Raw genomic sequence first — 21,186 nt, 5'->3', positions numbered from 1 at the left:
GGTTTAGTCCTGGTTTAGTCCTGGTTTAGTCCGCGGCCTGTGCGGCGCAAAAGTCCTGCATCTCGATCAGTGTTTCTTCTGCTAATGCCTGTGAAATGATGACAGTCGAGTCGCGTCTCTGAATTCATATTTGTACTGAAGAAAGCGTAACTCATTTAATTTCGTGATTGTAATTCTTGAAGTTGTAACTTTTGAATTCATATTCTGATGGATGCTTCAGTTAGAATGCTTTTAATTTGTGTGTGATTTATCACAGGCACGGGCGGGTAACGGGTGGAATGTTCACGGGTCCAGGCGGGGGCGGGTTTAACTTTGATATAATCACGGGTTAACAGACGGGTGTGGGTCTCCAAAAATGGACCCCTGCAGGACCCTGGCACACACACACGCACACACACGCACGCACACATGCACACACATATACACAGGACCCCATAATAAAATATTCACTACGGTACTTACCTGCCACACTTTGGCTCTGGCTCCCACATGTGTCTCCCATGTCCTGAAGTCTGTCCCCTGTCCCAAAGTGGACACTGCTGGGTCCTGGGATCCTGGAAGAGGCGTGACATGAATCACTGTCTCTGCACTACTCAGTTGCCACAATTGTGCGTTTTCATGCATGCATTACGGCATGATAGATAAACAATAAGTTCGTACAAAAAAAAAGGACTTTGATATACAGTACAAAATATACAGTATGTGCAGAAGAACAGTGCATGTTGGTTAAGTGCAGTTGTTGAAAGAGGGTGTATTATTCACATTTTTAACATTTCTTCCATTTTATAACATTGTTCCCTTGTCAAAACATGCCGGAAGTCATCCATGCATGTTTGAGTATTTTAGTGATCTCTCCAGGGCCCTATTCAAACCCTCATTTTGTTTAACTGTAACATTCTATGCCATGCTCAGAACACAAGCCTATGTCACCCAATTTACTGCATGACAATTCTCCATAAATATACAAAATCATGATCCAAAACTGTACAAAGCAACTTGACAAACCTGATGCTATGTGCAGTAGTTTCATTAGTGGGATACATGCTGATTGTGCTGTGATAGGCTCTGAAGGGGGAGTGACTGGCTCAGAGCACAAAGGGATGGCAGACTCAGAGCATCAAAAACAAAAAGGAAACTTATAAAACATGTTAATATGTTATTTTTGGCAAATATAGGGGACCGAGTGACTTTAAATTATTTTAAAGGTTGTATGGAGGATTTTTTTTTTGTTTGTTTTTGTTTCAAGTTGTCAATGATAGCATTATAGAGGTGCAGTAGCCTTGTAATTATGATGACCAAAAAAAAGAGAATAAAAATTCATCAACTCTGGACGTGGTGGGGCCAGCTAAACATTTGCCAATAGATAACGACACTGCCTCGTTATCTGTTAGCTGACAGGCTGTCAATCAATCTCCCTAAGTTTCTAGCGTAACTGACTTGCCTGCGCGCCGCCGGTACGTGGTTTACGTACGCCTGTCACGCAGACGCAAGCCGCACAGACGCTGTTTACTCCACCAACGCAACAGTTCTTAGCGGCTTTTTTTTGACCTATATCTTCCTCGCAGTTAGCACAAAGTTTGTTGCAATGGCGACAAGAATCCAGGAGCAGTTAGCCGCAAAAGAAAGTCCGTTTTTGAGGTCGCTGATAGAAGAAGACAAGGGGAAAAGCAGCGAAGCCAAACTAAGGTGATTCTTGTAGATTCATTCCAGCGATGGCGCAACTGAAGCAGACGCATTGGTCGCCAAATTACTCCTGGACAGGTCACTTCTGCTTATTATGAAAACGTACTTTATTTCCAAGAGCTAGACAAACGTTTTTCAGGACACGAAAGCGATATCCTATGTCTGAAAACGTAATTTTCAAGGCAAAGAAAGAGTCCGCTTGCTGCTGCGTGTTGTAGCTAGTTCATTCGTACGGAATCTCCGCGCAACCTTCTCTGCACCCCTTTCCTGTCCCCGCTGCCCGATCCGCTCTTTCCCCTGCTCCTCAGTTCTCCGGGCACGGAATCTCCGCGCACCGCTCCCCTCTCCTCTCTCCTCTCTCCCCTCTCCTCTCCCTGCTCCGCTCTTCTCCCTGCTCCTCACTTCTCGTCCCGTGAACGAAATGTCCGCGCACCCGCTCCCCCCGCTCCTCACTTCTCCACCTTGCCTAACCAACACTGTAGTTAGTTGTTTACAAGTCATGTGCAGCACCGGCTGTAAACAAACCTGTTTCTGGCGTAAAGAGGAGGCGGGAGAAGGCGTTTCTACGTAGGGAGCTGTAGGGGAGGGGGGGGTGGTTTCACGCATGCGCAACATTTGAAAAAGGACAAACAGTCGCTGGATTTCTCGTTCCTTGGAAAATCCTCTATACAACCTTTAAATGTTCATTAATATGTCCTGTCCTTTTACAAATAATAATAATAAAAAAAAAAATATATAATATATATATATATATATATATATATATATATATATATATATATATATATATATATATATATATATATATATAAAATGTGTCATGTGTTTCTCACCTTCCACGGTGGTAGGTCTCTCTCACCCTCATTGAGCTCGGGTCCTCTACCAGAGGCCTGGGAGCTTGAGAGTTCTGCGCAGTATCTTTGCTGTTCCCAGTACTGCACTTTTCTGGACTGAGATGTCGTTGTTGTTGTTTTTCCCGGTATCTGTTGTAGCCACTCTTCCAGTTTGGGGGTTACAGCCCCGAGTGCTCCGATCACCACAGGCACCACTGATGCCTTTACTTTCCAGGCTCTCTCCAGCTCTTCCTTGAGCCCCTGGTATTTCTCTAGCTTCTCGTGTTCCTTTTTCCTGATATTACCATCGCTTGGTATTGCGATGTCAACCACCACGGCTCTGCACTGTTTCTTATCCACCACCACTATGTCTGGTTGGTTCGCCATCACCATTCTGTCAGTCTGTATCTGGAAGTCCCACAGGATCTTGGCTCGGTCATTCTCCACAACCTTTGGAGGTGTTTCCCACCTTGATCCTGGGGTCTCCAGCCCGTACTCTGCACAGATGTTTCTGTACACTATGCCCGCCACTTGGTTATGTCGCTCCATGTATGCTTTCCCTGCCAGCATCTTACACCCCGCAGTTATGTGCTGGACTGTCTCAGGAGCCTCTTTGCACAGTCTACACCGTGGGTCTTGTCTGGTGTGGTAGATCTGGGCCTCTATTGCTCGAGTGCCCAGGGCCTGCTCCTGAGCAGCCAGGATCAGTGCCTCTGTGCTGTCCTTCAGACCAGCCCTCTCAAGCCATTGGTAGGATTTCTTGATATCAGCCACTTCAGTTATGTTCCGGTGGTACGCCCCATGTAGGGGTTTGTCCTGCCATGATGGTCCCTCCAGCACCTCTTCCTCTGGACCCCACTGTCTGAGACATTCTCTGAGCACCTCATCTGCCGGGGCCTTGTCCTTGATGTACTCAAGGAGCTTGGATGTTTCATCCTGGACAGTGGTTCCCACACTCACTAGTCCTCGGCCCCCTTCCTTCCGGCCTGCGTACAGTCTCAGGGTGCTGGATTTGGGATGGAACCCTCCATGCATGGTCAGGAGCTTTCGTGTCTTAACATCTGTGGTCTGTATCTCCTCCTTTGGCCAGCTTACAATCCCTGCGGGGTATCTGATCACTGGCAGGGCGTAGCTGTTGATTGCCTGCACCTTGTTCTTGCCATTGAGCTGGCTTCTAAGGACTTGCCTCACTCTTTGCAGGTATTTGGCCGTAGCCGCTTTCCTTGTTGCCTCTTCGAGGTTGCCACTTGCTTGTGGGATACCAAGGTACTTGTAACTGTCCTCAACGTCTGCTATTGTTCCCTCTGGGAGTGACACCCCCTCTGTGTGGACTACCTTCCCTCTCTTTGTCACCATCCTGCTACATTTCTCAAGCCCGAATGACATCCCAATGTCTGTACTGTAGATCCTTGTGGTGTGGATCAGTGAGTCGATGTCTCGCTCACTCTTAGCGTACAGCTTGATGTCATCCATGTAGAGGAGGTGACTGATGGTGGCCCCGTTTCTGAGTCGGTATCCATAGCCAGTGCGGTCGATTATTTGGCTGAGAGGGTTCAGGCCTATGCAGAACAGTAGTGGGGACAGTGAGTCTCCTTGGTATATGCCACATTTGATGGACACGTGTGCAAGTGGCTTCCCCTTGGCTTCAAGGGTGGTTTTCCACAACCGCATCGAGTTCGCAATGAACGCCCTTAGAGTCCTGTTGATATTGTACAGCTTCAAGCACTCAGTGATCCATGTGTGTGGCATTGAGTCGTAGGCTTTCTTGTAATCAATCCAGGCAGTGCACAGGTTGGTCTTACGGGTTCTGCAGTCGCGGGCGACTGTTCGGTCAACCAGGAGTTGGTGTTTGGCTCCCCTGGTGTTTTTGCCGATACTCTTCTGTGCTGCGCTCATGTATTGATTCATGTGCCCACTTATCTTAGCCGCAATGATGCCTGACATGAGCTTCCATGTTGTGGAGAGACAGGTTATTGGCCGATAGTTGGATGGGACTGCACCCTTTGAAGGATCCTTTAGGATCAGGATCGTACGCCCTTGGGTTAACCATTCAGGGTGAGTCCCATCCCTTAGCAGCTGGTTCATTTGTGCTGCCAGGCGCTCATGGAGGGCAGTGAGCTTCTTTAGCCAGTACGCATGGATCATGTCAGGGCCCGGTGCGGTCCAGTTTTTCATACCTGAGACTCTTCCCTGGATGTCTGCCACTGTGATGGTGACTGGATTCTGTTCAGGGAGGTTGCTGTGGTCTTCTCTCAGATCCACCAGCCACTGTGCATCGGTGTTATGTGATGCCTCCCTTTCCCATATGCCTTTCCAGTACCTCTCAGTCTCCAGCCTTGGTGGGTATGCTCTGCTGTTATTACCCTGCCACTGAGCGTACACTTTCGCCGGTTGTGTTGCGAACAGCCGGTTTATTCGTCTGGCCTCGTTATCTCGTGTGTACCTCTTTAGGCGGCTGGCCAAGGCTTGGAGCCTTTGTTTGGCAGTTTCAAGTGCTTCAGGTATGGGCAACTGGTTGTACCTCTTGGGCACTTGCTTTTTCATTGCACCTTTCTGGGCCTCTGACAGTTGGCTCACTTCTCTCCGCACCTCCTTGATTTTAGCCTCTAACCGTCTTTGCCATGGTGGGTATTGTATCGCATGGCTCCCATGGTTGCTCTTATAGCCCAACACATCTAGGATCACTGCTGCTGAAGTGTATATCAGCTCATTGGTTTCAGTGATTGTTGTGGTAGGGATCGCTCTCAGTGCTGCATTCACATCGTCTAGGAGACTTTCAGATGGTACTTCACTTAGCCTCTGTAACCGGCATCGGGGTTGCCTTGTGTTCATTCGGGCCATGATCTTATCTTTCAGGTCAGTCGCTGCCTCGCTCAGCGTGATACTTATTGTATATATATATATATATATATATATATATATATATATATATATATATATATATATATATATATATATATATATATATATATATATATATATATATATATATATATATATATATATATATATAAATAAGGCAGTAACAGTGACAGATGTTATGAATGTTCATGAGTCCAACAGCAGTGGGGAAGAAACAGTTCTTATGGTTCTACATAGTGATATCTTATGTCCTTCCCTAACTTCTGCTCCTGTCCCTTCAGATGGCTATGGACCAGCTGCACATGCACTTCACCCAGGCCATCCACAACACAGTGTTCCAGGTGGTGCTGGGCTACGTGGAGCTGTGTGCTGGAAACGCTGACACCAAGTTCCAGAAGATGCAGTACAAGGACCTGTGCACGGTAATTCTCTGTTAGGGCTACAGCCACTTTTTATCACTGTTATCCAGTCAATGAAAAGCACAAGTTCTAACACAGGGCAATTCAGGATTCAAATATAATAATAATAGAAAAGCTCAAACAAAAAATGGAAATCAAACCTGGAACCTTCTTGCTGTGAGGCGTAAGTGCTAGCCACTTAACCACCATATGGCTCATAGTGTTTAACTGAGAGTTGATCCAAAATGGCCTTGTCGGACCCAGGTTGCAAATGACCAGCTCTGCAACACTGGTTTGCCTGAAGTCTGGTGACAACTAGGGGTGTGCACAAATATCGGAATATCGATATATCGTATAATTTAATTGATGATACAGTATCGATTTCGTGGGCTACTGTATCGATATCACCAAGAGTATTTTTAGGTGTGTTTTACTAAATTATTTTGTTACAGAGCTACAGTTTTGTTGCTTGTGGAGTGAAAGAAAGCTCATTTATGCAACACATTTGATATTTTTACTGTTTTGATGATTAAAATGTTTGTGTTTCATATGAATTTTGCGTGTACGAGCAAGGCCAGTTACGTCGCCCGGATTGGCGTCACCGGGGCCTCACCCTGGAGCCAGGCCTGGGGTGGGTGCTCGCCAGCGAGCGCCTGGTGGCCGAGCCTCCCCCCACGGGGCTCGGCCGGGCTCAGCCCGAAGGAGCGACGTGGGGCCGTCCTCACGTGGGCCCACCACCCGCAGGAGGATCCATATGGGGCCGGTGCAGAGAGATCTGGGCAGCAGTCGACGGCAGGGGCCTCGGCGTCCGGATCTCCGGACATGGAGACTAGCTCTGGGGACATGGAATGTCACCTCGCTGGGGGGGAAGGAGCCTGAGCTTGTGCGGGAGGTTGAGCGTTACCGACTAGATATAGTCGGCCTCACCTCCACGCACAGTTTGGGCTCTGGAACCCAACTCCTTGAGAGGGGCTGGACTCTCCATTTCTCTGGCGTTGGCCGTGGGGAGCGGCGGCGGGCTGGTGTGGGCCTGCTCATTGCCCCACAGCTCAGTCGCTGTGTGTTGGAGTTCACCCCGGTGAACGAGAGGGTCGCGTCCCTGCGCCTTCGGGTCGGGGACAGGTCTCTCACTGTGGTGTCGGCCTACGTTCCGAACAGCAGTGCTGAGTACCCGGCCTTCTTGGAGTCCTTGGGAGGGGTACTAGACAGTGCACCGACCGGGGACTCCGTTGTTCTCCTGGGGGACTTCAACGCCCACGTGGGCAACGACAGTGACACTTGGAGAGGGGTGATTGGGAGGAACGGCCTCCCCGATCTGAACCCGAGTGGTGTTTTGTTATTGGACTTCTGTGCTAGTCACAGTTTGTCCATAAAGAACACCATGTTCGAGCACAAGGGTGTCCATAAGTGCACGTGGCACCAGGACACCCTAGGCCGGAGGTCGATGATCGACTTTGTCGTCGTGTCATCTGATCTCCGGCCGCGTGTCTTGGACACTCGGGTGAAGAGAGGGGCTGAGCTGTCAACTGATCACCACCTGGTCGTGAGTTGGGTTCGCTGGCGGAGGAGGAAGCCGGAAAGACCTGGCAGGCCCAAGCGTGTAGTGAGGGTCTGTTGGGAACGTCTGGCGGAGCCCTCTGTCAGAGGGACCTTCAACTCGCACCTCCGGGAGGACTTCTCCCGGATTCCGGGGGAGGCTGGAGATATGGAGTCCGAGTGGGCTTCATTCTCGGCCTCTATTGTCAATGCAGCTGCTCGGAGCTGTGGGCGTAAGGTCTGTGGTGCCTGTCGCGGCGGCAACCCCAGAACCCGGTGGTGGACACCGGAAGTAAGGGATGCTGTCAAGCTGAAGAAGGAGTCCTATCGGGCCTTGCTGGCTCGGGGGACTCCTGAGGCAGCTGACAGGTACCGGCGGGCCAAGCGTGCTGCAGCCCGTGTGGTCGCGGAGGCAAAAACCCGAAGCTGGGAGGAGTTCGGGGAGGCCATGGAGAAGGACTATCGGACGGCCTCAAAGAGATTCTGGCAAACCGTCCGGCGCCTCAGGAGGGGAAAGCAGTTCTTCACCAACACTGTTTACAGTGCGGGGGGAGAGCTGTTGACCTCGACTGGGGACGTTGTCCGGCGGTGGAAGGAATACTTTGAGGATCTCCTCAATCCCACCGTCACGTCCTCCGAGGAGGAGGCCGAGGCTGGGGACTCGGAGGCGGACTCATCCATCACCCTGGCCGAAGTCACTGAGGTGGTTGGCAAGCTCCTTGGTGGCAAGGCTCCGGGGTTGGATGAGATCCGTCCTGAGTACCTGAAGTCTCTGGATGTTGTGGGGCTGTCTTGGCTGACACGCCTCTTCAACATCACGTGGCGGTCGGGGACAGTACCTCTGGACTGGCAAACCGGGGTGGTGGTCCCTCTGTATAAGAAGGGGGACCGGAGGGTGTGTTCCAACTATAGGGGGATCACACTTCTCAGCCTTCCCGGTAAGGTCTATGCCAGGGTACTGGAGAGGAGAATCCGGCCGATAGTCGAACCTCGGATTCAGGAGGAGCAGTGTGGTTTTCGTCCTGGCCGTGGAACACTGGACCAGCTCTAAACTCTCCATAGGGTGCTCGAGGGTTCATGGGAGTTTGCCCAACCAGTCCACATGTGTTTTGTGGATCTGGAGAAGGCATTCGACCGTGTCCCTCGTGGTGTCCTGTGGGGGGGTGCTCTGGGAGTATGGGGTCCGGGGCCCTTTGCTAAGGGCTGTCCGGTCCCTGTATGACCGGAGCAGGAGCTGTGTTCGCATTGCCGGCAGTAAGTCAGACCTGTTCCCGGTGCATGTTGGACTCCGCCAGGGCTGCCCTTTGTCACCGGTTCTGTTCATTGTATTTATGGACAGAATTTCTAGGCGCAGTCAGGGGCCGGAGGGGGTCCGGTTTGGGGACCACAGGATTTCATCTCTGCTGTTTGCGGACGATGTTGTCCTGTTGGCTTCATCGAACCAGGACCTGCAATGTGCACTGGGGGGCGGTTTTGCAGCCGAGTGTGAAGCGGCTGGGATGAAGATCAGCTCTTCCAAGTCCGAGGCCATGGTTCTCGACCGGAAAAAGGTGGCTTGCCCTCTCCGGGTGGGTGGGGAGTCTTTGCCTCAAGTGGAGGAGTTCAAGTATCTCGGGGTCTTGTTCACGAGTGAGGGAAGGACGGAACGTGAGATTGACAGGCGGATCGGTGCAGCTTCGGCAGTGATGCGGTCGCTGTATCGGACCGTTGTGGTGAAGAGGAGCTCAGTCGAAAGGCGAAGCTCTCGATTTACCGGTCAGTCTTCGTTCCTACTCTCACCTATGGTCATGAGCTCTGGGTAGTGACTGAAAGGACGAGATCGCGGATACAAGCGCTCGAAATGAGTTTCCTCCGCAGGGTGGCTGGGCGCTCCCTTAGAGATAGGGTGAGGAGCTCAGTCACACGGGAGGAGCTCGGAGTAGAGCCGCTGCTCCTCCACGTCGAGAGGAGCCAGTTGAGGTGGCTCGGGCATCTGTTCCGGATGCCTCCTGGGCGCCTCACTCGGGAGGTGTTCCGGGCATGTCCCGCCGGGAGGAGGCCCCAGGGAAGACCCAGGACACGCTGGAGGGACTATGTCTCTCGGCTGGCCTGGGAACGCCTCGGGGTCCCCCCGGAGGAGCTGGAGGACGTGTCTGGGGTGAAGGAAGTCTGGGAGTCCCTGCTTAGGCTGCTCCCCCCGCGACCCGGCCCCGGATAAGCGGACGAAAATGGATGGATGGATGGATGAATTTTGCCAGTGAAGTGGTTTAACAAAGACCTTTAGTATCACAGCCACGATTTAGCCTTTATTTTTTATTGAACCGTATCGAATCAATTTGAAATATATCATATTGAATCGAAAGTGCACTGTATCGAGACATGTATCATATTGTGGCCTGTGTATCGAGGTATGTATCGTATCGGCAACTTCTGAATGATACCCAGCCCTATTGACAACGGTGTCAATGAAAGGAGCATTTGATTTGAACATGTTAACTTTTGGATCTGGGGACATCTTATGCCTTTTTTAACTAAAAGGTCCTATATTACACAAAATGTACTTTTCTGAGCATTAAGTTAGTTATAATGTCGTTACCTCACCAAATACATACCTGGAGTTTGTTTTGTTTCATTCACACATCTTTGAGTTATCTTGCATTATTAGTCTGCCTACTTTTCTGAAGCTCAAAATGCTCTATTCCACATTGTTACTTGTTACTTGTACATTGTTGTTGTTGTTGTTTTCAAGTTAACTCCTACATTTTACCTTAGGTTCAGTTTCACTACATGACATCACAAGGTGGAACAGAGTGTTTTTTGTCTGAGAAAAAACAAGCCTAAATATGCATGAGTTTGTGTGTTAAATATGTGTGAACAAAACACAATACAAGTCCAGGTATGTCAGACGATTTGGCTTTGACTATAATCTCATTACAACCAAACACACAACTGCAAAAAATTTTTTGATGAGAATACAACATTATAATATGGATCAGAAAATAGTGTAAACTGTGAGAACAAATGCTTATTACAGTGTTGGCTTGAGTCTGAGCTTAGAACTGCATTTAACAGAGCTCAGAATCACAATCACAATTCAATGCTCTTGGGAAAACACCAGGATATGTGCTGAAAATTCTATTACCCTCTGTTGTGTTTGTTTCTGTGTACTTTCTTGTACTGCATTGTACTGTGGCCTTGTGGACTTGTACACAGCCCCTCCCCCTCCTCTTCTCCTGAGTGCCTCCCTGTTTTCCTCTGCAGATAGTTCTCATTATATAAGTGTTCATTTGTAGCTCGTTAAGACAGTTCTTAAGGTGTAGGCGCCCTGCTGAGCTGCTCTCTGTGCTGAGCTGCCTGAATAACAATTAGTGCTCAGTAATTAGTTTTACATAATGTCATGATTCAAGGATATGCCCCTGTAGACGACAAAGTCAGACATTCATTTAAGAGAAATTTCAAAGTGACATGTGCTGATTTCTTTTAATGAGTTCATTCTACGCTGTGTAACGTTTTACCCCAAAAATGGACTGAAAACCAACACAATTTTAAGTGATGGAAAAACAACAATAATCTTCCAGAGTCTGGCATAAAACCTTCTCTCCACTTTCTATTTCTGTCCAATCATGCAGATGGCATGCCACCTCCAGAAAGTTGTGTTGTGTTGCTTTAACTCACAAATATACCTGTATGTTTTTGTTTTATTTACATGTTGCATATGAAATATATTGAAACCAGGAAGAGCCCTTGTGTTATTGCATTCACCTTCACTAGAATCATTCAGATCATTTCAGAGCTCTGAAGTAGATTCAGATTGTGGAAGGTCTGTGCGCTCAGATACAGAGTCAAATATCCATGAGATATATAGAGAGGGAAAGACACATCTGTATTTATTTTCTCTCTCTCCTAGTAGGACATCATTTAGAGACCGTGTGAGGAAATTGGTTTGCACTGAGTAAAAACACTTGTTTATAAGACTTTCCACATCAAGTGAATGACATTATAAAAACACAAAAACAACTATTGAAAAAATATAATCCAAAAACCTGAAGTAAAACTTTGACATCATTTTAAAAATAAATTGGATTAATAATTGGATCAGACTTGTGCAGTTTTTTAGTTGCTGAATGACGTGTGGTCTTGTCTTGTTTGAGCACGGCAACTGATGCTCTGACCTGAGGGCAGCAGCTCACACTCACTGCAGTGAGTGTGTGGGGTCATCTCATACTGTTTGAGCTGCGTCTGTGTCTCCAGATGAACACGTGTTATGCACACTGCTCACACTGTTCGGACCCTTCAGACTCATGCTCTGTGTTTGCTGCAATTTGGGCTATTTCCCTGAGCGAGTTCTCTTAAGCTTCAGTTGCTTCCTGTACCAGCCTATAATCCAAAAGGTCAAGAGTCTCTCCACAAAAGCACCACAGAAAACGTTCAGCAGAGTTTTGGCCACAGGAAAGGACACTACCTTTGAAAGTGTTTTATGCAAAACCACCTTTAAAGGTGTTCTACCAGATTTGTGCTGTCTTAAAAACATGAAAAACAGCACTAATTAATTTTAAACGGGTCTTCCTCACTTACCTTATGTCTTCTCATTATTCATCCTAGTTATTCACCACCGGTGGATTTTGCCATTACAGTAATAACGAAAATGCTAATGTGCACTTCCCGATTATTGGACAATAAAATATTTATAATTAGATGGAGAGAGCACATGGTGGACATATTTTGACCTCAAGAATATCTTCTGTAAACTACAATGGAAAGATACATTTTGCACAAATACATGGCAAAGTTCTAATGGTGTTCACTCATACATGTGTCTCATGTAGCCTGATGCTTTCCTGGATGAGAGTCATTTAGTTGACATAATGAACAGCAATGGTGATGATACACTTCCTTGAGGAGAGCCAGTGTTCGTCGTGAACTTGTCAGAGAGCACAGAGGTTTTACAGTATATATTTAATAACTGAAAGTACTTATTTTTGCTCCTAAAATTGTCATGCTTGTTATTTTTAAATTCTTAATATTATTTTATGACCTGATTTTTAAATTTCTTCTTTTTTCACAGCATATTACACTGGATAGTTACATTCCATGTCTGACAGACCTCTGCAAGGCATTGTGGGAAGTGATGCTAAGCTACCACTGTACAATGCAGTGGCACGAGGAGCATGACAAGCAGGACAACACTCCAGGTAATAGTCTGTTCCAGTCCTCCCTCACATACAATATGCCAACTAGGGATGGGCATGATTAGTCGATTAATCGATAATTGATCATTAAGAATTTCATTGATTACGTTCATTTTAATCGACAAACTGAATGTAGGTTACTGTGCCTAAACTGCGGTCCGTACATGTAGCTTTCTGCACTCAGAAGGAGCAAGACGCAAACAGTCGATCAGCCTGCAACATGCCGAAGCACAAATGCACATTTAACGATGACTTGTACAAGAAATTCCACGCTTTCCGTTGCGTTCAGGACAAGTGGGAGGCCATGTGCACAGTGTACAAAGCAGCACAGATGTTTTGGTGTCCAGTGAGAAAAAGAGAGAGAGTAGCGCAATGTCGATGACGAATCCCCACCTCCCACCCCCCGTACGGTGTCCTGGTTTTGACAAACGCAAATATGGTCACACTAACCTGTATTCCACTGAGTTGTGTCGCATCAGCGCACAAGAGCTGTTTTTTTCTTTGCTTAATTTATGCAAATTAGCCATGTGGTTTTAAGTTTAGTTTCTGTGAGACTTGTACAAAGCTGCATTAAACACATTATAATCTCAAACAGGCTGATGTGACTCTATATTGGTTACAGTTTATATGTTGTAAAGTTGAATTTATTTATGCGGATTAGTAGTGCAGATAGTAATAATAATGATGATAAATTTTAATATAAAAAAACGTTAATGATTAATCGATAATCGATCGTTAATTCTCCTGACGATCGATTAAGAAAATTTAATCGAATACCCATCCCTAATGCCAACATAAAATACATGACCTGACTTATTTACCCTGTCTGCTATCTCTGAGACAACGGCAATACAACACGTCACAAGTTCTTCTATACTTTCCTCAATCTTTGGTACATTGAAAAGATGCTCTCTTAGAATCAGATTTTTTTTTCAAGGTATCTTTGTCATGACTACACGTGTCATGATAATTACCATATTAACTTATGAACTTATCATGCAATATGCGAGAGAAACTTTATTGATCCCGGGGGAAATTCAAGTTTTGCTGCAGCAACATTTACACTTCGTCAATGGTCTTAGTGCATCATAACAGAAGGACTGGACAGGAAGGTTCAGCAGATCCTCTGTCAGGGCAGTTTGAGGAGAGGAAGATCCAAAAGTGTCTCTCTTCTGTGTCCTGCAGCATCAAAGCAATGTCCAGGGAGAACCAGGTGAACACAACAGGAAACGCCTCATTCTTACTCCGCTCTGGTGTGTTGGTTGGTGATGGCAGTGGTTCATCCCCTCAAAGTGTTCCCTCTGGAAGACCTCAGAGTACCATCTCAAATGTCCATAGCTAGCTCCTTAACTAGCCTCTGGCAAACTCTCCATGGATATGGGAAAAACAACAACAACAAAAGTAATTCTTGATAAGTTGGTATATGAAAGAAAGATCAATATGTATTCATGGTCAAGAACTATTGCGTGCGGGGTCCCTCTATTGGTATTGTTCAACATCGATACAGATTTGGTGAAAATTATGTTTTACAATTGGGTTCATTTTGAAAAAAAAATGACAGAAGTGATGTTTTAATGTTGATATAAAGTGGTTCAATATTATAGATTATCAGGATATTTTTTTCTGCAGCAATAAATCATACTTCAAAATCTGTTATTTGGACAGGCTTTATTTTTGACTTGACTAAATCTAAAACTAATAATCATTTAGTCAGAAGACTAAAACTAAATCCAAATGTCTTGTCAAAACAAACCCTGTAGGTGGCACGGCAGAGGAGTCGGATGAGGGGGTGGACCGCTCGTATGTGAAGAAGAAGCTGGAGCACGGGCTGACGCGGATTTGGCAGGTGCAGTGTCTAAGCATGCCTCATCCTCAGTGTTTGTGTAGAGCGGCACAATATGTTGTGATATTATTGATATTGCAATATTGGACAATGCAGTTATCAATATTACAGTTGACTAAATATATCATAATAAATTCACAGTCCTCTTGACAGAAATGGCCTGTTTTTAAAATTAAAACATAACAAAAGGCAGATTGTATTCATTATTGTTTTTAGCCTCTGTAAGGCTTTTATTTTGGCCTAGTTTAATTACACAAAATTAATGTGTGCACTTTTTATTGTATTACTGGTTTGACTCTTTGTGTGTGTGTGTGTGTGTGTGTGTGTGGTTTGAGTATTTGTGTGTGTGTATGTGTAGTTTGAGTAATTGTGTGTGTGGTTTGAATCCGTGTATGTGTGGTTTGAGTCGTTGTGTGTGTGTTATTCATATTCATGACAGTGGCATTTGTTCTCTGCAGGATGTACAGCTGAAGGTCAAGCCCTTCATCCTGGGAACAGACATGTCCAGTTTTAAATACGATGACTTTATAGTGGTCCTGGACATCATCAGCAGGTGCCCCGCGCTTTCCTTTTACATCTGTTTTTTTTTGTTTTTTTTTAGCACAGCATTGTCCAACATTAATTTTGTACTGCAGAGAACATTTACTACAGCCCCTACAGTTTGTATATAACCCCCCCCCCTCAAAATCCAGCAACATTGATTTACTTTTACTGGTTTTGGCTGTTTAAGACCACAAAGTTAACGTAATTTGCACTAAAACTGCAAAGGGAAAAAAACAACACTTATTTAGAAGTTTTATTACCATTTACTCTTTGTTACTGTAATATAATGTGATGTGTGAGCTACTGTGTCCAAGTAATTTCCTTTGTGGATCCATAAAGTTTGTCTTAGTCTGACACACTACACGTACATCTTGTCAAATCTTTAGTGTATCTTATTTGTTTGTGCGTGTTGTGAATCATGTCTTCTGCTCTCCTGTGGACAGGCTCATGCAGGTGGGTGAGCAGTTCTGTGACAGTAAATCTGAGGTGCTGCAGGAGTCCATCAAACGCCAGAGCGTCAACTACTTCAAACACTATCACAGGTGAAGACTTTAAACTATACTTTAAAGTACACTTGAAACCACAGGTGAAGTCTTTAAACTGCATTTTAAAGTACACCTTAAACCACAGGTCAAGACTTGATATTGGTTAAGCTGATATCATAACTGGGCCTTTAATTTGATATTTCAGGCTGATTTTCACCTCAAAGGTCTCAAAGTTTAAACTTTTATTCAACATAATTGGATATGTGTGTTTTGAGGAGAAAAGTGTCATTTTCCATCCCTACACAGGTCACAGGTTAACACTTTAAATAGTGGATATTCTGCAAAATAGACCTTTTGAAGCTTTTTCCCATGTTATAACATTGTTTCCTCATCAAAAACATGCCTGAAGTTATTTTAGGTGTCATCCATACATGTTTCAGTCATTTAGTGATCTCTCCTGGGCCCTATTTGAACCCTTCTTATGGTTAGCAGTAGAATCCTATCCAAAGCTCAGCCTATGTCATCCATGTTCCTAAATGGCAATTTCCCATAAGTATACAAAAGCATGATACAAACCCACATACAAATACACTAAAACTTCAGAAACCTGATGCAATATGCAGTAGTGCAGGAAGGGAGGGCATTTTAAACATGTTAATACATTGTTTTTGCCATAACATTTCCAAAACAATAAATCTAAATGTGATCTAAATGTTGTTAGCAGTTATTACACAATAGAAGTGTAATACCCCCACTTTAAAGTACCCCTTAAATTATAGCTGAAGACTTAAAACTTCTCTCTGTGCACTGCTGTCTCCTCAGTTCACTGTGCAACGAAACAAGGCTTACAATATTGTTTTCCTTTGCTCTTTATGTAGTGTGGCTTGTCAGTGTTTGGTAGCCATGCCAGTATAAGTACATGGTTCTAATACAAGAATCCAATGCATTTCAGAACATGTTTGTAGAGGTCTAAACTGCAGGTTATCACGTTTTTTGTCTACAAACGGAATGTTGTTTTGTTTTCAGAGGAAATTCTGTTCCTGAAATGATGGTAACCTTTGCAATTCCATTTTGATTGTTTTAAGGGGCTGCTATATAATTTCAGGCAAATGTTTACACGTATCAATAAGTACTTTGGTCTCATTAGCTTACTGCACTTTCTCTCTCAGTGGTTTGTGTCCTCACATCTTGTCTTGTCTTGACTCTGCAAACTCATCCAAGAAAGTGTATTTGTGCAGTGCTCCCCAGGACCCAGCAGCCTTCTCTTTACCTGTGATGAAACGGATCAGAGCAATCAGCAATCCCAGCCTGCTCACCCCAGTGCTGCTGTGGGCCTCAGCCTAGTGAAGAACCACCCGCAAATGGGACTTTCCAGCCCACTTGACAGTCCTTGTTATAAATCTGAAGAGTTCTTTTGAAAACAACCATAACCTATCTATCATTGTCTTGTTTGTTGTCATGTCAAGTAAGAGAACTGTTACTGTTAAGATAATAATACTCATGTTTTGAGCAAAAAATTACTTCTAGCAAATATTATGAAAACCACTACTGAAGTGGAGTGTGCTGGGTAAATATGAAATCAGACACCAGGGCTTCATAACAGATTTATAACAGAAGAGTCAGGAGTGTAACTTTGGTTCTCTGATTCCCGAATGACCACTAGAGGGCAGTCATTAGGGATGAAATATAGTCACAATTTCAATTGGCATAATTACCAAATTATCAATTTTCTGAGTAATAGAATATCCATGACAAACACCAACACACCCTGTATATTTAGGGAAAATGGTTTACCTTGAAGTTTAAACCTTTACAAAGCCTTGAGAAACGCATGGGATTCTTGTAGTAGTTGAGTAGTAATAATAAGTAATAATAGACCGTGAACCTGCAAAGTGAATCGTAATTGGATTCCTAAGTTGCAGTCGTTTTCAACAATATATATATTTTCATTATTCTTCTGCCCTAAAATCCAAAGCAGGAATATTTTGGAAGGGAAATATTCAAATGAGTTCATATTGTCAACACACATCCTTTGTCACTAGAAGACTTACTCACTTAATGTGTCTGAAAACGAGTCATAGAACTCCAAACTATTGTGTTTTTCTTGGAGCAGCATTAAATATAAAGAGTCTATACCTGACTTTTTTCAAACTATTTGAGCAAAAATTTGTCTTGCCCTAGTACAGATACAGTACAGCAGCCCCTAAGGTCAAAATATGTTTGCGGTGTTATGTCTGCATCTAGTTGTGATTTTTTTATAGGATGAGGCAGTCTGTGGTTAGCATCCTAGTTGTATTTGTACATGACACCCAAACCATCAAAACCATGGTCTCTGACAGCTGTGAAAAGTGCTTATAAACTCACTGTGGTGAATAATTAGGATGTTCAGATTAGATAAGGTAAGTGAGGAATAACTTGGGGCTAAACTGTTTATGATGAACTAGTTTTTCACCTTTTTAAATGGCCCATAATATGCTGTTTTATGATCTGTCTTATAATGTTTCCTTATCAAAAACATAGTCAAAGTTGTGTTTTGTTTCGCATGTTTTAACATACAACTTCTGCATATTTAGACTCTCAAATGGAAAACAGCCCACCTTGTGATGTCATATGGTAATACAGGAAGTGCTCCACTGTGTTTTAAACTTCACACACCTTCACTAGTACAATTTGGATAATTTCAGCTGTGAAATTGCCAATTTCTACTGAACTAAAAGTAAAAGCTGTTAACTTGAAAACTGCAACTACATGACATCACAAGGTGAAACAGAGCATTTTGAGCTTTGAAGACGTAAACAGATGGGTTAATCAAACATGTGTGAATGAAACAAAACACAACTCTGGGTATGTTTTTGAGGAGGTAACAACTTTCTAACATTGCTGAAAACTCACAAGAGTCAATTTTACTTTTATGTAGGCCCTTATAAGATATGTAATACAGAAAGAAAACTGTTACAGCACCTTTACTTAATGCCTTAATGACCTTAAAGTGACCTTAGAGCACATGCTGATTGTGGTTTGAAAACAGGGCTCGTCTGGAGGAGCTGAGGATGTTCCTGGAAAATGAGACATGGGAATTGTGTCCTGTCAAGTCAAACTTCAACATCTCCCAACTGCACGTGAGTCACAGCCATAGAATGTATATAAAAATAGACAAATCTAACTTGCTCACCACCTGAGGATGGCTTTCACCCCCATAGCTGCTACCCTTAACACAGTTCCTTTGGAGCCGAACACTGTGGGTGATGTCACACGCATTTAGTCCACTGAGATGGGAGGGTTTACCTCTCCACAGACCTGCCATGTAACTTGGCCACTTGCTTGCCCCTATGGAGATGGATAAGTTCTAGTTTTACTGTGGAACATTTCAAACAACAGATAGACTAAAATAATACCATTTCTTTCATGTCATGCATGGTTTATTGCACCTTTAAAACCATGCATCTTTACTGTAAGCGGGCTTGCTTCTCCACACACTTTACCTGTAACTTGGTCCCCTGCTTGTCTGCATGGATTCATTGTACTGTAACTGACCTTTCTACAGACTCTTACCTTGGCCACCTGCTTGTGTCCATGGAGACCGATAGGTTAAAGCCCCACTGTAAAACATGCTAGGCATGCATTGTGCTAATCTGTATCCATGTGACTCGGGGTTGGTGTAATGTATGCAGTCGATAGAGGAACACTTTAAATTCAGCGTGCATCAAATAGGCAGATGCACAGACCTGTGAATGATAAATGGGGCTAATTTTCTACACAATCTATTTTTCATCTTGTTTCTTTCATGCTCAGATAGAGCTCACTAAAAAACTCATTTGCCAATCAACAGTATGGACCCAAAGCCAGCTTCAGTTTGTCTGCAGGCGACAGTTTCTCATAAAAACAATTGGATTCTGTGTGGCTCTCAGACAAAGTTAAACAACATTAAAATGGCTCAAATCACCGTAATACTGTTCTGGATAAAATGCTATGACAGCATGTTGCCAGATCCTTGTCCTGTTTTTGTTTCATTTTGGATTTGGGATAAACAAGACATCAGGTTCACAATGGTACATTACTTTTAGTGCCTGATTCACAGTTAGAAAAAAAAAATCCTACACTCTCAGTTCGGAGTGCATTCATGTTCTGGAGTTTGATGAGTAGTTTGATCATAGTTTCAGATGGAGGGCAAGATTCTATATAACTACAGGAGTTTCAAAGAAATGTCCACACATGTTTCTCCTTCTCATTATTTGTTTGGGATCAACTCCATAAACTTGTCATATTCATCTTATGCCCTAAAGTCCTTTCACCTGAAACACTCAAGTCTTTGAGGATAATACCACTTCTTGAAACCACTGTCGAAACATCATTTCATGTTATTTATGTTGAAAATGCCAGCAAATTCCACCTCAGATGTCTGACCCATCAGACAATTCATCCTAAACTATATACAGTACATTACTGAAAGTCATATGTGAGGTTTCTGTTGTAATAACTTTAATTGACATCTGATGATTTTGTTTTCAGAGATGTTGTTTTGAATTTTAATATTGAATATATCAATAGCAGCCATTCCTAAAGTCACTGCGAAGATCACATGGGATGCCAATAATAATTTACACTACATTTAATAGGATTTACATGTTAAACAATATATAATTATACCTGTAGGCTTAATACTAATAATACTAATAACAAACTAATATTATTTGACTCTTTGTCGATATCCAATCCAACTTTATTTCTAATGAACATTAAAAACAACACAGTTGACCAAAAATTATTAAAGGTAATAAAATAGACACAGATGACAAATAACATGGACACATAAAAACACACCAGACACTAAAAAGTCAACATTAATCACAGTGAAACATTAAAATGAAAAGGTGAGTTTTAAAAGCTGATTTAAAAATCAAAAGCCTGGAGTATTGGACCCATGACAGAGAAGGCCTGGTCCTCACTAAGTTTTCTCTTGGATTTTGAGACAACTAGCAAAGAATGATCTGCTGACCTGAGTGAGTGTGCAGGGGCAGAGGACTGAAGCAGGTCTGAGACAGCATGGGGCAGGGCCATGGAGGCATTTAAAACAAATAAAAGGGTTTTAAAAGAATTTTACGGTAAGAGACAAGGCAAGGACATTAAAATTTGTATGATGTGGTCTCAGCTCTTAATGCCAGTCAAGAGTGGAGCAGATGCTTTCTGGACAATTTGTGGCCATGCAAGTGACGTTTGGTTGAGCCCAACATAAAGTGCATTACAATAGTCTGTGGTTAAATGATAAAAGCATGGATTAAAATCCACTGTGTCAAATGCCTATGTTAAATGCCACGATATGTGTGTGTGTGTGTGGTTCTGCAACATAAACAAACAAAAGGAAAATATGAATTATAATATGGTCTATACAAACAACTTAACAAACAACGGCAGACACAAATGAGAATAGCCCTGTAATTACTAATGGGCTGTTAACATTTTAGCTCGAGACACTTGGCATTTTAGCAAATGGAAAACAAACATGAAAATGGCCTGTAAACATATTTACTAATATTTACAAGTCATAAAACACTTAAAGACTGTGGAAATAGTTTGGGACATTTGTGTGTGCCTTATTTCTGATCACAAGGTCTGCACAACGCAATGAAGACAGCTAAGCTTAGTAGATGGAGTGCTGTCAACCACGTTTGAAAATACTATCTTCTGACTGGCTACTCTGCCTGTCAATCAAACACCCGGCAGAAATGGACCAGGGCCTTTGTCACGGCCTCCAGTCATTTTGGCTGAGTTTAAATGTAATGATGGTGGGTGACGTCACACTCATTTAGTCCACTTCTTTTATACAGTCTGTGGTTT

General features: G+C 43.9%; 1 protein-coding gene across 2 annotated transcripts in view; it reads left to right on the top strand.

Moving 5' to 3' along the window:
* The window catches only part of vps50 (VPS50 EARP/GARPII complex subunit), a 90,971-nt gene that overhangs the window by 19,736 nt on the left and 50,049 nt on the right, over positions 1–21,186 (top strand). For both annotated transcript variants that reach the window (XM_020920700.2, XM_055157012.1), the window contains exons 12-17: positions 5,660–5,800; positions 12,357–12,483; positions 14,241–14,326; positions 14,782–14,876; positions 15,310–15,408; positions 18,380–18,470. In XM_020920700.2, the coding sequence (XP_020776359.1) occupies positions 5,660–5,800; positions 12,357–12,483; positions 14,241–14,326; positions 14,782–14,876; positions 15,310–15,408; positions 18,380–18,470 (639 nt within the window). The remainder of the gene's footprint in view (positions 1–5,659; positions 5,801–12,356; positions 12,484–14,240; positions 14,327–14,781; positions 14,877–15,309; positions 15,409–18,379; positions 18,471–21,186) is intronic.

Source organism: Boleophthalmus pectinirostris, unplaced genomic scaffold (assembly GCF_026225935.1).
Source record: "Boleophthalmus pectinirostris isolate CB_2022bp ecotype Guang Dong unplaced genomic scaffold, ASM2622593v1 HiC_scaffold_21, whole genome shotgun sequence".
NCBI lineage: Eukaryota > Metazoa > Chordata > Actinopteri > Gobiiformes > Gobiidae > Boleophthalmus > Boleophthalmus pectinirostris.
Note: the sequence above shows the minus strand (reverse complement) of the source record. Positions and strands in the feature narration are given on the sequence as shown.